The sequence below is a fragment of the Barbus barbus genome, assembly GCF_936440315.1.
Source record: "Barbus barbus genome assembly, chromosome: 26".
Taxonomy (NCBI): Eukaryota; Metazoa; Chordata; class Actinopteri; order Cypriniformes; family Cyprinidae; genus Barbus; species Barbus barbus.
Window position 1 is genome coordinate 17,314,436 of NC_136754.1, and position 14,964 is coordinate 17,329,399.

At 37.7% G+C, this 14,964-nt stretch overlaps 1 protein-coding gene across 5 annotated transcripts; it reads left to right on the plus strand.

The window, feature by feature from the left end:
* The first annotated feature begins 1,666 nt into the window (after positions 1 to 1,666).
* xirp1 (xin actin binding repeat containing 1) lies at positions 1,667 to 13,230 on the plus strand. 5 transcript variants are annotated; one of them, XM_079378724.1, is made up of 5 exons: positions 1,675 to 1,800; positions 4,933 to 4,971; positions 5,210 to 5,266; positions 6,061 to 10,527; positions 10,973 to 13,230. In XM_079378724.1, the coding sequence occupies exons 4-5, from the start codon at positions 6,061 to 6,063 to the stop codon at positions 10,973 to 10,975; spliced, it is 4,470 nt and encodes a 1,489-aa protein (XP_079234850.1). In that variant the 5' UTR covers positions 1,675 to 1,800; positions 4,933 to 4,971; positions 5,210 to 5,266; the 3' UTR covers positions 10,976 to 13,230. The 5 variants fall into 5 exon arrangements, with proteins under 5 accessions (XP_079234846.1, XP_079234850.1, XP_079234849.1 ...); XM_079378720.1 differs by having other exon boundaries at positions 1,667 to 1,800; positions 4,817 to 4,971; positions 6,061 to 13,224; XM_079378723.1 differs by lacking the exon at positions 4,933 to 4,971.
* Positions 13,231 to 14,964: the final 1,734 nt, after the last annotated feature.

Sequence of the window (14,964 nt, forward strand, 5' to 3'; positions counted from 1 at the left end):
TTTGGACTGGGCTGATTCAGTGTCTTTGGATTATAGTTATTTGACTGACCCGTCAGTGTCTTTACTTGAAAAAATGAAAAAAAAAACACTGTGCCTACAATGGTGTTTTATGCCATAGAGTGGTCCTAAATGAATAGTTCACCCAAAAATAAAAATTGTCATCATTCACTCACCCTCAAGTTGTTCCAAACCTGTATGAGTTTCTTTCTTCTGCTGAACACTTTGAGGAATGTTGGTAACCAAATAGTTGATGGTAGCCATTGGCTTCCATAGTTTGACAAAAAATCTTTAGAAACTCAATGGCTAGCGTCAACTGTTTGGTTATGAACATTCTTCAAAATATCTTCTTTTGTGTTCAACTGAAGAAAGAAACTCATACAGGTTTAGAACAATTTGACGGTGAGTGATTTCATTTTTGGGTGAACTGTCCCTTTAACAATGTAAGAATGTCATTTTATTACATTTACATTTAATAATTTAGCATACGCTTTTATCCAAAGCAACTTAAAAATGACAAAAGAGCCACAAATATATGTGTTATGACAAGTCCTGCTAAGTCTAATGCAGTAGGTAACAACGTTTTTTTTTAATAATAAATAAAAATAATAAAATGTAGATAGAATAGAGATAGAATAGATTGAGCCAGTGTTAGAGGGTCAAGTTATTATTTTTAGAATAATTAAAAAGAAAATTAGAAAGAATAAAAAAGAATAGAGAACACTAGTGTTAGATGGTCAAGTTTTTTAATAAATAAAAAGAAAACAAGTAAATAGAATAGAGAAGAGAATAGAGAGAAAGTTTGGATGGAGGAGATGTGTCTTTAGCCCAGAACACCATATTATTAATACAAAAATAGTCATATAAATATACATTTTTAGTTAAGCATTTAATATTTAAAAAATCATATAATGTAATTATAATTAATATGCATTTATTTTAAATAAAAATAGCATGAGCAACAGGCACTTTGCAAAAATAGAAAAAAGTTTATTTATATATTGTCAAATGTCACTCTTTTACAAATGAAGTTTGAGTTAAGTGTCCAAACAATTTTCAGGACCACTTTATGCAATATTTTGTCAAAATACACAGCAAGTTCTGTGTATAATCTTATCCACAATAATTCCCACAATACATAGAGACTATATTAAAGCTTATTTAACTTCAACAGAACAGTGTCATTACAGATTACCACAGGCTCTGTTTCAACAATTCATAAGTATTAATACTCACAAGTACATTTATGGCTTTAGTCAGTGCCTTAATTATTTTGAGATGTATTAGCAAGCCCTGTCGACCCCATCAAACGTCACTGGGCATGATGTTCCTATTAGCAGTGTTCAGTTTAGGATTTTCATTCATAAAGAGTTAAAAATAGAGATGTTACATGAGACTCTTTCTGAACAATCAGCCAAAAAGCCATTCATTCATTCATTCGCTTAATTCAGTTTTTAGAACCATTCAAATATCTGATGGCATTAGGAAGGAAATCTAGACTGATGTGGGAATTGTGGGAATTATGCTCAAGGGGGTTCCCTGTACCCGTCACTTCCAGAAGTCCTGATTGACTCAGGCGTGTGGAATACCGCCCATGCTGCTTCCAAAATAGCAGGCTGGCCTCATCCCTCATCCGCAGTGATAAAAATCAGCTGTCACCCATTAGAGAGGGACAGAGTGAGACAGGACTACCGCTACAGACAGCATCAGAATCAGACGAACACTAACAGAGACACACAAGTCATCACCTGCGGAAATATACAAGACACTAAGACCTGCTATCAGGAACCAGCAATTCTCTCTGTGAGTACAGTAATCAGTGTGGACAGGAAGCCTGTCAATAGTATCAATTAAAAATATTATAATATAAACAATGCGTTTTATATATTATATAAACTAAATATGACAAATTAAAATATTGTCATTTAAATTTTGATTTAGGAACTGTTCCTAAATTAATTGTTGTTTTAAATGCAAATTTGAAATGATCCATTGATGTTAAGCTGCATGTCTTATGATGTAATGATAATTATCTAAAATGTATAGTAATTAACCCCAAGTAAAAAAAATAAGGGCAGTTACTTATTTAACCTGAGCTCTAACAACATTAACAACAGTAATGTTAAAGTAACAAATATATACACACATTAACATTCAAAAGTCTGGGGTTGGTAAGATTATATTTTTTTTTTGTCTCTTTTGCTGACCAAGGCTCCATTTATTTGACCAAAAATACTGTAAAAATAGAAATACTGTTCAATATGATTGCCATCTAAAATAACTATTTTCTATCTCAATATATTTTAAATGTAATTTATTCCTGTGATGACAAAGCTGACTTTTCAGCAGTCATTACTCTAGTATTCAGTGTCACATGATCCTTCAGAAATCATTCTAATGTGCTGATTTGCTCAAGAAACATCAATGTTGAAAACTGTTCATATTTTTGTGGAACCATGAAACCTTTTTCAGGATTCTTTGATGAATAGGAAGTCTATAAGAACAGCATTTATTTTGTAACAATATAAAAGTCTTTACTTGCTGAATAAAAGTATTAATTTCTTTTTTTAAACATCCTACCGACCCCAAACTTTTGAACAGAAGTGTAAATGCCACCTGAAATCTTGTTGTTGAATATTCAGTGCTTAATATCATGACAGACAGAAGTTTCAGCTAAGCATGCCTTTGTCGATACTGCCCTATTTTAAGTCGTGGTTTGAAGTTGTTGTGGTTTTAACAAGACCTTTGAGTGCTCACAGGAAACTAAGGAAGGCAGCTGAATAGAATAAATACCAAGCGCATATCACAATAATTTGGACAGCTGTCAGCAGCACAAAAGCACTCACATTCTTGGACGCTAATAGCTTTGCCCTCCATTCCTGCTTCTGAATAGCTGTGAATGAGAGCTGGTCTCTGTGAAACTTTCATTCATCTGACTTGATCATCTAATAAATCACAGATAAATGTGTAGGCCATTTGACCTTTGGTTTCTAAATTGAATTATTGTACATGAAAAAAGTAAGCAGGCAGAGATGGACACTGTTTAACTCAACAGAGGCCTTTGATCTCGTCCATAACCATACAATATAATTCCTTTTTGTCAGATTAAGCTTAATGGAAATGAAAGCTGTCACTTTTATCACAAATATCAAGTGAAATTTCACATCAACTTTACACACAGTATTTTCATTTAAATCCTTAGCTACATGTTTTGCTTGTGCTGCTTAAAATGTAACATTTGTTGTTTTAATAATTTGACAAATCAGAGATCTCAATATTCAGGCTTGTAAACATCTCTCTCTGCTGAACAGTAATGTCTAGTGAGACCCCAGTATTGTATGGCCCTGCTATTCTGTATGCTCATCCAGCTATGCAAATGTTTTAAGCCCAGACTCGTGAGTGGCGCCAGTGATGGGCCCTGTTCTTTTGTCCCATGAGAGCTTACAGTGTGAAAAACAGAGGTATGCGCGAATATAGTCATTAGTTACAGCTGACAGACCTGTGCTGCCTCTAGTGCTCCAGGCCTCATAGGGAAAGCTTTTGTTTTGATCAAGCTTACAGCAGCTTTACAATAATTTAATGTGCTCTTCTGCGGCTCCAAACCATAATTACATCACATATCATCAAGAATTACAAGTGATCTACTGTAATTCAGCATTCAGAAACTTCAGGTCACATCAAGCATACTAAGTTTTTTTGATTGTTTGGTAACAAATTTCTGGTGTCAGGTAAATAACCAATTTCTATCATTTTAATAGCTATTTCACCATTCTGAATCTATAACATCTGATAATTCGCTCTCTTGATATACAGTATTGTTTTTGAATTAAAAAAAATTAAGAAAATGACTCAGTGATGATAGGAAAAACCAACAATTCCCATGGTAAAAAAGGCTAAGATCAGAAGCATGAATCAGGAAAGCTTTGTCCCATGTTTTGTTCTCTGAGAATGTGAAACCTTAAAAAAGGGTCAGGATTCGGCTGACATCACTGTTGTTTCTTTTTGACATTTTACAATGGCATGAAGGCCACTGTGTTTGTTTAGTTAGAGGTCATGCTAAGAAATACAATCAAATTGTAATAGCACATCTGAAGATAAACAGACAACTGACTGTAGCAAATGTAATTTTAACAATTCTATTTATCTAAATTTCTATTCCAAATCTTTTGTGATTACACATTCATATAGTATGTGTGGAGCTAAATAGTTTCCATAGGTCCTTTAAGTATAATAATAGCACATAGATAAAAGCATACCAACACCAGCCTCAGTCTATATATACACCACTATCAGAGCCACTAAATGGCCAAGGAACTGGGTCAGGTCACACTTGTCTTATTTCTAGCCTACTTCTGAATTATAAAAATGTTTTAAAAGCCTTGGGTTTGATTTGAATTTATTTTTATGAACACAAAATTATGACCAAATCTGCTTAGATGGCATGCCACAGATACTATTTCTGCTTCAGGTAGTTTCTGTCGCATTTGCTTTGCATAAAGACTTCATAAACAGCTGTATGTAGGTGCTTTTCTTTTTCTTTTCTTTTTTAATGCACATACAAAATTTAAAAATAATCTTTAATAGATAATGCAAGTTAATGAATAATTAAATTGTGATCAAATAATCACCTGGTAATACCAAAACAAACATCTACTATCAAAAGCCATCAATTCTTATTCCAAAAACAAGTCAAGTCAAATTTCATTATGTAGATACCACCAAGAAGTTGCATATGCAATATGAGTCATTATTTTTAGTTTATAAATAATTTCTGATTGTAGTTTTGTAACAATGTTTGTTTGTTCTTTCTGTAAATTAGATAATAAACTTTTCAAGAAAGACAGAGAATCTGCCTCTTATCAAGACCACAAACCTAAGTACACATACTCTCCTATCCCGAGTGTGAAAGACAGATCTGTCCTTTACCTTTCAAAGGTAGCAGCTGCAGACTCCTCAGGATATATCGAACAGCAAGTGAGTGCTCACCGCATCTGTCATATCACTCATAACACACAGGCATCTATGAGGTCAAGTGCTCCGAGTGAATCACACACATGCATGCAATGCTCATTTTACAGTACAGTTTCTTGTTGGCCAGTATTTTCCTCAGTCACTAAAGTGCTGTGTTGTTAAAAACAGCTTTATGCAAATGAAGTCTTGAGTGTTTTCTACAAAAAATGACCAGGAATAATTAAATATGCTTCTTTCTCAGGGCAGTGTGTTCCAGGAGCACTTGATCTCAAGCGGAAAGAAGAAAAAACAAAGCAAGGTATGAACAACCGTTCTAGCTGATCATTATGTAAGCCTGCTGTGTGACTAATGACTAATGTTAATAGGTGCTGACTAATTTAGAAACAAATATAATGAAAATTACATAGACTCTTTTGTGACTGTCTTAGTATATTAAGAACTCATTTAGCAATACTTTATTATAATATTTCCACACAAGCAGGATTTGTTACTATTATAATTATATCAAAATCAAAGCCATGGTAACAGTGATGTTGTAAAAATGTAGCCTTGCTAATGACAGGATTTGTGATACAGTGAAAGTAGACTTCTTAATAGGTAAAAAGCCACACGTATCTAAAAGGCACAGCATGAAAATTTTGAGATTGTACTCTTTTTGCAATTATATTTAGATCAATATAAAAATCCTAATAAATGTTATGATATTCCTGCATTAGCATTATAGCTGCTGTTTTGTTTTTGGGCTCAATGAATCGTATTCTAGAAAATATTCTTGTTCCTATTCTTTCAAGCTTTTTTTTTTTCAAAAATGTTTGGAAATGAAACTGTATTTGTTGTGGAGCTTGAATTTTCTACTAACAAGGCTGAAAACCATCATAAATGAAGTCAAACCTCACATGAATATGTGTGCAGTGAACTAAATCAGCTGTTCCAGCTAAACTCAGAAAAAAGGTAAAGTATGGCTTTTAAGCTTAATAATACTAACATTTTTATTTGAACAGTGTTTTAATTAGGAGTTTACCATTATGACAATTTAATTAATTGTGTTGAGGAGAGTAACTTGAAACTTCATACTTCTTCTTTGCATCCAAGATGGCAGAAAAAGCCAAACAGATAAAAGTGACAGATGCCTCCGGTGGAAATGATGATTTTCCTCCTCCTCCTCCTCCACCTCCTCTACCAAGACCTCAGGTTCTGGAATCACTCCAAAAGGATCAAAGCCAGAACTTCCTCCCCGTACCACCTCCAAAAGAAACCTTCTCAGAGTTCTACCAGCAACGACAGAAAAGTGAACTGAAGCGTCTTTTTAAACACATTCATCCTGAATTAAAGATGAATCTTGATGATGTAGATGATGAACTGATAGACGCAATAAATCCCCAAGCAGCAGACACAGCATATCAGGGAGAAGTCCAGTCCATGCGCTGGATATTTGAGAACTGGACTCTTGATAATATTGGAGACCCACATGAAACTAAAAAACTTCTCAATGAGGAAAATCTTCAGCGTGGGGATGTGAGGAGCAAATCCTCTTTGTTTGAGCATTCAGTGTTTGATAGTCAACACACAACAGCAGGAGAGAGGCCAGGTGTAGTCAGAGGAGATGTTCGCACGGCCACCTGGTTGTTTGAGACACAACCCCTAGATTCAATCAGCAATTCAAACATGGAGAATGAGGAAATTGTGGAGGTCGTACTGAAGGAACCCGTTCAGAAGGGAGATGTGAGCGGTACACGTCTCCTGTTTGAATCCAAACCACTGGATGCTTTAGGCCGCTGCTGCTCTGTTGAAGACCAGCACTTTTTAACACTCAAATCAGAACTCCAGGAGAATAAAGGAGATGTGAATAAAACAGTCGAACTCTTTCAAGCAGATCCCTGTTGTGCAATTAGGGATAGGAGTGGCAAAATCCATGAAATCAAATCAATCTGTAGAGAAGAAATCCAAAGCAGTGAATTTAAAACAGCACGTTGGCTTTTTGAAACTCAACCCTTGGACCACATTAATAAAGGAGCTGGTGTGCAAATCATACGAGGGATCTCACTTGAGGAAGCCCAGAAAGGTGGTGTTGATAAAAAAAAATGGATGTTTGAGACCCAGCCACTTGATGCAATTCGTGAAGGTGCTGTGGAAGAACAAAGGTTCAAAGGAACAGTGGAGGACATCTCTGGAGAAGCAGATGTTCATAACAAACTAAAGCTTTTTGAAAATCAACCCCTGTCATCTCTTAAAGGAGAGTTTGTGGGTGAAATTTCAGAGAAGGAGGCAGTTGTTGGAGGAAATGTAGGATCCACACTATGGCTTTTTGAAACTCAGCCCATGGACACTCTGAAAGACAGCTATGAGGTGGGACAGCTCAAGAAAGTTGTGGTGTCAAGTGACGAAAAAGGTGAAGTTAAAGACAAAAGGCTGCAGTTTGAGAAATGCAGTGTAGGTAAAACAACAAGTGATAGTGGAAACAAAGTTCAAGATGTTGAGAAAGGAGATGTGAAGACTTTCAAGAACATTTTTGAAACATTACCTCTTAGTAACATCTCTGAGAAAGTACAAAGTCATATCCACGATATTACAGCTGGGGATGTCAAAGGCAACCGATCACTGTTTGAAACCACGCCGCTGTATACAATTAAAGACTGTGCTGGACATTTCCACAAGGTTACGTCTGTCAGTCGAGAAGAATGCATTCTAGGGAACGTACAGAATTACAAATGGATGTTTGAGACGAAACCCTTAGAGCAATTTGAAGAAGGCAGTGGAAAAGTAGAGCTCATCAAGGGCATTACAAGGCAAGAGGACATGGCAGGTGATGTGAGGACAGCTAAATGGATGTTTGAAACACAACCTTTGGATTCCATCAGTGTGAAGAGTAAGAACGAAGCGGATTCAACAGTAACGCAGGAAGAATTTCAAAAGGGTAATGTGAAGACGTGCAAATGGCTGTTTGAGACACAACCAATGGACATTTTGTATGACAAATCAGAAAGGAACCAGGATGTAGAACCAGTGCCAAAAGCTGATGTGAAGTCACACACTTGGTTTTTTGAAACAAAGCCACTGGATAACAATAAAGACAAGAAGGACTTCAGTTTGAAATTGTGTGGTAGTGTGCAGGAAGACATAAAAAGTGATATGAATGTGAAGATGGTGAAGCACCTGTTTGAAACAGAAACTTTGGACAGAATAACAAAGCAAACAGATTCTGGCCAAAATGTAAGATATGTCAGTCAGGTGGATATCCAGTCTGGAGATGTCTCACGCTCACGTGTCAAGGAAATCTTTGAATCCAAGTCACTTCATGAAATAGGAAGTGAATGTGTCAAAGACTCTAAGGAGCAGAAAAACGAAATTCAGTCAGGATCGGTCCACAAATTCACTTGGCTGTTTGAGAATCAGCCTATCAGTGAAATTAATGAGAAGGAGGACAGAATAACTCACAGTGTCAGTGACGTTGAGGGTGGTGATGTCGGAAGCAAGAAGTTTATTTTTGAAACTTTCTCTCTGGACAAAATCCAGGATAAAGACAAACTGCTTGAGCACCAGTCAATGAGCGTTGAGAAGCCCACAAGCGGTAGTGGTGATGTGAAGTCCAGCACTATGCTTTTTGAATCCCAGCCATTATATGCAATAAGAGACAAGGACGGACAGTTTCATGAAGTTACCACTGTAAAGAAAGAAGAAGTGATGAGAGGAGATGTCAGGGGTGCAAGGTGGATGTTCGAAACCAAGCCACTGGATACCATCCAAGCAGACAAAGAAATCTTTGTCATCCGTGCAGTTACACAAGAGGATGTGCGCAAGGGAGATGTGAAATCAGCACGTTGGAAGTTTGAGACTCAGCCCCTTGACTCCTTCACACCTCGTGAAGGGCCCTCTGTGAGGGTTGTTGAAGATGTAGGCAATGAGAAAAGTGTGCAACAAAGCAAGCTACTTTTTGAGACTGAGCAAGCAGGCCAAAAGAAGTTTGTGCGAATGGTGAGTGTAACAGACGTTCAACAAGGTGATGTACGTACCTCAACCTGGCTGTTTGAGAATCAACCTATTGATACTCTAAAAGGTGAACCAGATGTGAACACAACCTTGACAACTGTACATCGAGAGGATAACAAAAAGGGAGATGTAAAACGCTGCACTTGGTTATTCGAATCACAGGCCTTAGATAAAATAAAGACAGATGAATCTCTTGAAGAGCTTGCTTCATCAAAGGAAGAAATCCCCAAGGCAGATGTCAAAAGCACAACCTGGTTATTTGAGACCACACCACTGGACAAAATCACTGTAGAGAGTGTGACAGACATACTCTACCGACTTTATTCATTTATTCATTCAAGTGGAATCATCATCCAGGCAAATGATTATAAGTATGTAAACATGGCAAAATATCAGATTGTGAAAAACGAGGGGCCTGAAGTTCAAAAGGAGGAAGTTGTTGAAGGAAACATCAGGAACATAATGCTGCAGTTACTGTTCAAACCGAACCTGAAACCTAAAGTTGTTCTACTTAAAGAGGACGAACAAGGCAAGATGCACAGCACAGTGCTTGAAATCCCATTTGGATCCACAGATAATCCTGAGGCAGAGTGTAAGACCCAAGAAGTAGTTAAAATAATTGAGAACTTGCTCGTCCAACAAAAAACAATCAAGACAGGCTTGGTGATGCAAGAATCCGAAGGTGGGCAGCCAGAGATGACAGTGTATTCCCTCCACTGTCAAAGCAGCGTGACTGAGTCACAAGACATTGCACGAGGAGATGTCAAATCCACCATTGGCAACCTTCTTGCCACTGCCCACAACCAGCAGACCAAACCGTCTTGCAGACTGGAACAAAATGAGAGGGGGAATGTTGATTTGTATCGAAGCTGCATTGAAAAAGGCGACCTTAAGAGTCTACAGCAAGAACTTTCTGAGGAGGAACTGTCAGCCTCTTGTAGCGATAAAATTGAAATTATTCAAGGTGATGTCAAGGAAGCGAAGCGAAACCTAAATCAACAAATGGAGCAAGTTGAAAGAACAGTCTTGGATGTTGTACCAGGAGATGTGAAGAATGTAAAAAGGGTTTTCTCAGAGGTCTGCACGGACCTGGGCGTTGGAAACTGCGTGCCAAAGGAGGAGATCGTCAGAGGTGATATTTTGTCAGCCATGCAGCAACTTGATGAGGCAGTCAAACAGCCAGTCATGGTCCAGAAGGAGGAAGTTGTTTCTGGAGACATTAAGGCGACCCTTGAATCCTTGGAGAGGGCAAAACAACAAAGCATGCATGTGGAGCGTGAGGTCATCAAACCAGGCACTATTTACGATCTGAGTATAGAGGCAGAAGAAATGTGCTCAGAAGAAAACGAAAGGAAATTAATTAAGGAGGAAATCATTTCAGGGGATGTTAAGGCTGCCAAAAGATCACTGGAGAGGGCAAAGAACCAAAGCATGAGAGTAGAACGAGAACCTGTCACTCCTGGAAAGCTATATAATCTAAATGAATCATCTCAGTGCCAAAGCAACACAACCGTGGAGCAGTCTACAACATCCTTCTTGAGTAACCAGCGGATTACTACAACATTTCGAAAGGTTAGTGACATAGAAAAGGATCAGGGATCCAACGAGAGAGTTTGTTATCAGAATGAAGTGGGAGAGAATGAAAATATAAAACATGTTAGTACAGAAAATGGCTCAAGAGCGATAGATAACAGTGCTCAGGTTTTAGAGTTAGAGCCAGATATTGTTAAAGGTGACGTGAAGGCTGCAATCCAGTCATTACGAAGTGCTGCAACAGAGCAGAGAAGTGTAGTCAGGGAAGAAGTTGTTAGAGCTAATATGCAAGAGACACTCCAGTCTCTTGAGGAGTCTAGCATTAATATTTCTAAAGGAGATTTCAAGGCAGCAATGTTATTTAGACAATCTGGACAGTCTTACACACCAAGCAGAATGACAGATGACTCAGGGGCTGTAGAATGCAAGCAGAGTTGTGTTAATTTGCCTTCATCTGACACTAAATTGTCTTCTTCGGTTTCAGTGACCGGAAGTGAGCATCTGACCATCTTGGCACTGAATTCAGAATCTGTTAGCTCCAACGCAGACTGTTCAAAACTCTCGAATGCTTTTGCAGGAAAAGGCAAACATCCACCACCCATCCCTCCAAAAACTGGTAATCAGGTTAAAGATCAGAAGCCAGTTATTCCACCAAAGCCATTACACATCACCACCAGCTCCAATCGTATTGCAGAAACCCCTCGTATTTGTCCAAGCTCACCTGAGCATCTTATTAATACGCAACAGACTCCAGCAATCCAACTCAAAGCTGCTCCCAGCAAAACTTATTTGCATAAAAACGAAAATTTAAACAAAATGATAGAAAAACCATCCAACATTCATGAAACAGTTCAAAGGACAAACTTCACCAATCCTACGGATTTTCAGAAGATGCAGTACACTGAGCACTGGGTTCAAAATTCCCACATGCAACAGATGGACACTCCATCAGTCAGTAAAACAGACCCTCTTGACGATGGATCATTTCCTTGTAATAAATTAGGAATGGAGAAAAATGTGATTCAGAGGATAAATGCTGCAGAAGAGATCAGGATGTGTATGCAGAGTTATTCAAAGGACAATGATGAATTAAACAAGGGGTTTAAGGTCGCACTTCAGAATTTTGGAGAAAAGAAAACAACTAAAGACACAACTTCAGTTTTCCCAAAGAAAATTAAAGTTGTGCAAAAAGAAACCATCCAGGAAAAGGCTAAAACTTCCAAAGAGAACACAAATAAAGCTGAGTTGCACTCCACCAGCAAATACACCCCTTCAACACATGAAATACATGAAGTTCCTTCTCAGAACAAAGTTGTTTTGAGAGAAAAGAAAGCTAGGAGAGAGACCGAAGATGAGCGCCGCCAGAGACTCTCCGTCCACAAAGACGAGATCATGAGGGGCAACGTAAAAGCAGCCATGGAGATCTTCGAAAACCTTATGAGACGAGAAGAACTGAAGATCATTTTGTCAAAAGTTCAAGAAATAGAGGGGGAGACTTGTGAGGTGGATGTCAAATCTCTAAAGACTTTGTTTGAGAACGTGCCTGCTTGGATTAGCAAGCCAATAAAAAATATGAAATGCAGACATTGTCCAAGAGCTGACACAGAGACAGAGGGCTTAAAAGATGATGTAGAGAGCATATCCTCTGTTGAGTCTGCATTTGAGGACCTAGAGAAAGCAAGCATGGACATCATCAATTTGAAAGAACAGACTTTAACTAAACTCCTGGAAATAGAGGAGGTGATAAAAAAAGCTCTGTACTCCGTCTCAAATTTAAAGTCTGAGGCAGACATTGCTGGGTTGTCAGGCCTGTTTAGTGAATCGTTAAATGCTGACAGTGTCTCCCCAAATACTAAAAACATTAGGAAAATTAGCATTGTATCCAGCAAAGCAAAACCTATGCAATCTAAACAGGTACAGAGCACTGATAACAGGTGTCTGCCCAAAGAGGTACCACATATACATCAAGTTCAAATGGGCAAACCATGCTCAAACGTCCCCTGCTCGCCTTCATTCATTTCCATTCATTCTGCTGCGAGAAAACCTGTGGAGTCACCCACATCCCTACAGCCTCACTCAGATAGCCCAAAAGCAACAGATCAACCTAATGCAGGTAGCCCCTTCAGACAATCCTCCCCTGAGAAAAGCTCAGCCGGCCATGTTTGTAGCCCTCCAAGTCCTAGAAGGAAAGTCAGCGTTCTTGAAGTACAGCGCATTCCTGAGGTTGCAAGTAGAATCATTGGCACTAAAACTGTCAGTGAGAAATACGAAGAGATAGACTGCTTTGGGAATACTTACTTCTCTTCCAAAAGATCTAAATTTGTTACCAAGCAGTCTGAGTGTGAATTATCTGCCTCATATGATGTAATTACAAATCCAGGGAGATATGAAGAAGAAGAAATGGCTTCACCTGTTTCTCAACGGTCTGGCCAGACCTTCTCCTCAAATTCTCTGTCTAAAAGCAAAGACAAAAAAGTGTTGTTTACTTTCAGTCATCCCAACACAGAAAAACATTAACCTGTCTGCCCATTTTGTTTTGTAGAATTTTTGGTGATTTTTAGTTCTATATTTCTATTTAAAATACTTATATATTAGTTTTATTGGTCCTCATTTTATGTGTGTACAATAAGAGTTTTATTGTGATGCTTTAAGAGCAAGGTTTTTTGTACTGTTGCAATTAAGTGTTAATAAATGTTTTAATCTTAAATATTTGTTTCAAATGCTGCATATTAAAATGATCTCAAATAAAATACAAAGCAGTATGTGTTATAATTATTTTATTACCAATAAGTCAAATATTTAAATTATTATTATTTCTATAAAACACCGTGCTATAACAATTTCAACATTTTTTTTGAGGTTCTTCATGCTGTGAACATCATGCATAAACTCATATTCCATGTATGTCCATATTGTTGTCATAGTTTCTGTCACCTGCTAAAGAGATGTGCTCTGCATGCCTGCTGCCAGTTTATCCAGTGGAGAAAATGGTTGCAGATAAACTAATCCTACACAGTAACTGTTTCTGCTGCAAACACTGTAATAAAAAGCTAAGGTGAGCGAGGGAGATCCCAATTGTCCATTTTGAAATTTCGAAATCAATTTCCTAGAAGGCAAATCAGTTATAAAATACTTCTTAGTGTAATCCTGGAACATTTGATCAAATCTGTGATTCATAATGAAAATACATGTGAAAATGTGCTAGTCAAAATATCAAATTAAATGCAATCTATATTATTAAATTCATATTGCATATTTAACTGACATCATCTAATCACAAAATTAACAACACTTGATTCCCTGGAAAATTTTCTATTTTACAGCATATACTTGAACTTTGAATCTTCACTGGTGTACTATTATTTATTACAGCATTTACAATTACTCTGCTCTTTATGGAGAATTCTACTGCCCATCACATTACCATCAGTTATTTAAGAAAAAGGGCAACTATGATGAGGGTTTTGGACACAGACAACACAAAGACCGCTGGCTTGTTAAAACAGAGGAACCTAAACCTACTAACAAATTCAGCTCAGCACGTAAAACAGAGCATACATGTGTTGATGCAACTGTAGATGACCCTAGAGGACCATCATCTCGACAGCAAAGACACAAAGATGATCAATTCAACTGTCCTGACAACACGAACAAGCTTGGAATAAGCTGGCCACCGGAAAACAAGGGGACCAGACATAGCCCTGTATCACAAAATATTTCCTCAGCCTCAAGAAGTACAACAGACTGGTCAAATCACAAGCTTTCTGGTGCAAGAAGCTCCAGAAATGCTCTTGAAAAGAAAAGGTTTAATTCTGGGCTAGATGAAATGGACAAATCAGTTCAGCTGTCACCTCGGGTTTACGAGAAGACAAGCACATACGTCTCTCCCTTCACAATAAAAAGTGCACCATATACAGAGGATGTTTATACACCTCATCCAGGAGGTTCAAAAACATTACAGAAGACTGCAGATAGAGCTGGAACACAAAGCAAAGTTTCGATAGGTGGGAAAGTGACAAGCAAATACTTAAATTCTGTTACCTCAAGACCAGATTCTTTGAGAGAACACAATTTGGCTGAAGATGGGAAAGCTGATAGCCCAACGAAAATAAAAAACTCTGTCCGGTTTGTTTCAAATTTAAATATAGATGAGGAAAGTAACACAGAGATCAGCAGCGAAGAAGCTGAAAGCTCTACTGATGCTTTTGTTGAACCTACAGCTGTCAATGGTAGTGTAATGACAGCAGATATGACAACTTTTGAATCAGGAATAGAAATAGAAGAATCACCTGTGGAAGGTTTAATAGACAAAATGCACCGTCCATACAGCCATGATTCTGTTGAACATCCCAAAGCTTTAGATGGACAAATGCAGGATCCTTTCCTTCCGACTGCTGGAAAACAGGAAAGTGAAGAAAGAAAAACCAATGAGGCAAATATGAGTGAGATGGAAACAATACTGAATCTTGATGAACT

Bases quoted from the DNA above. Each gene is read 5' to 3' on its own strand.
- xirp1 (XM_079378720.1), top strand. From the start codon at position 6,061: ATGGCAGAAAAAGCCAAACAGATAAAAGTGACAGATGCCTCCGGTGGA.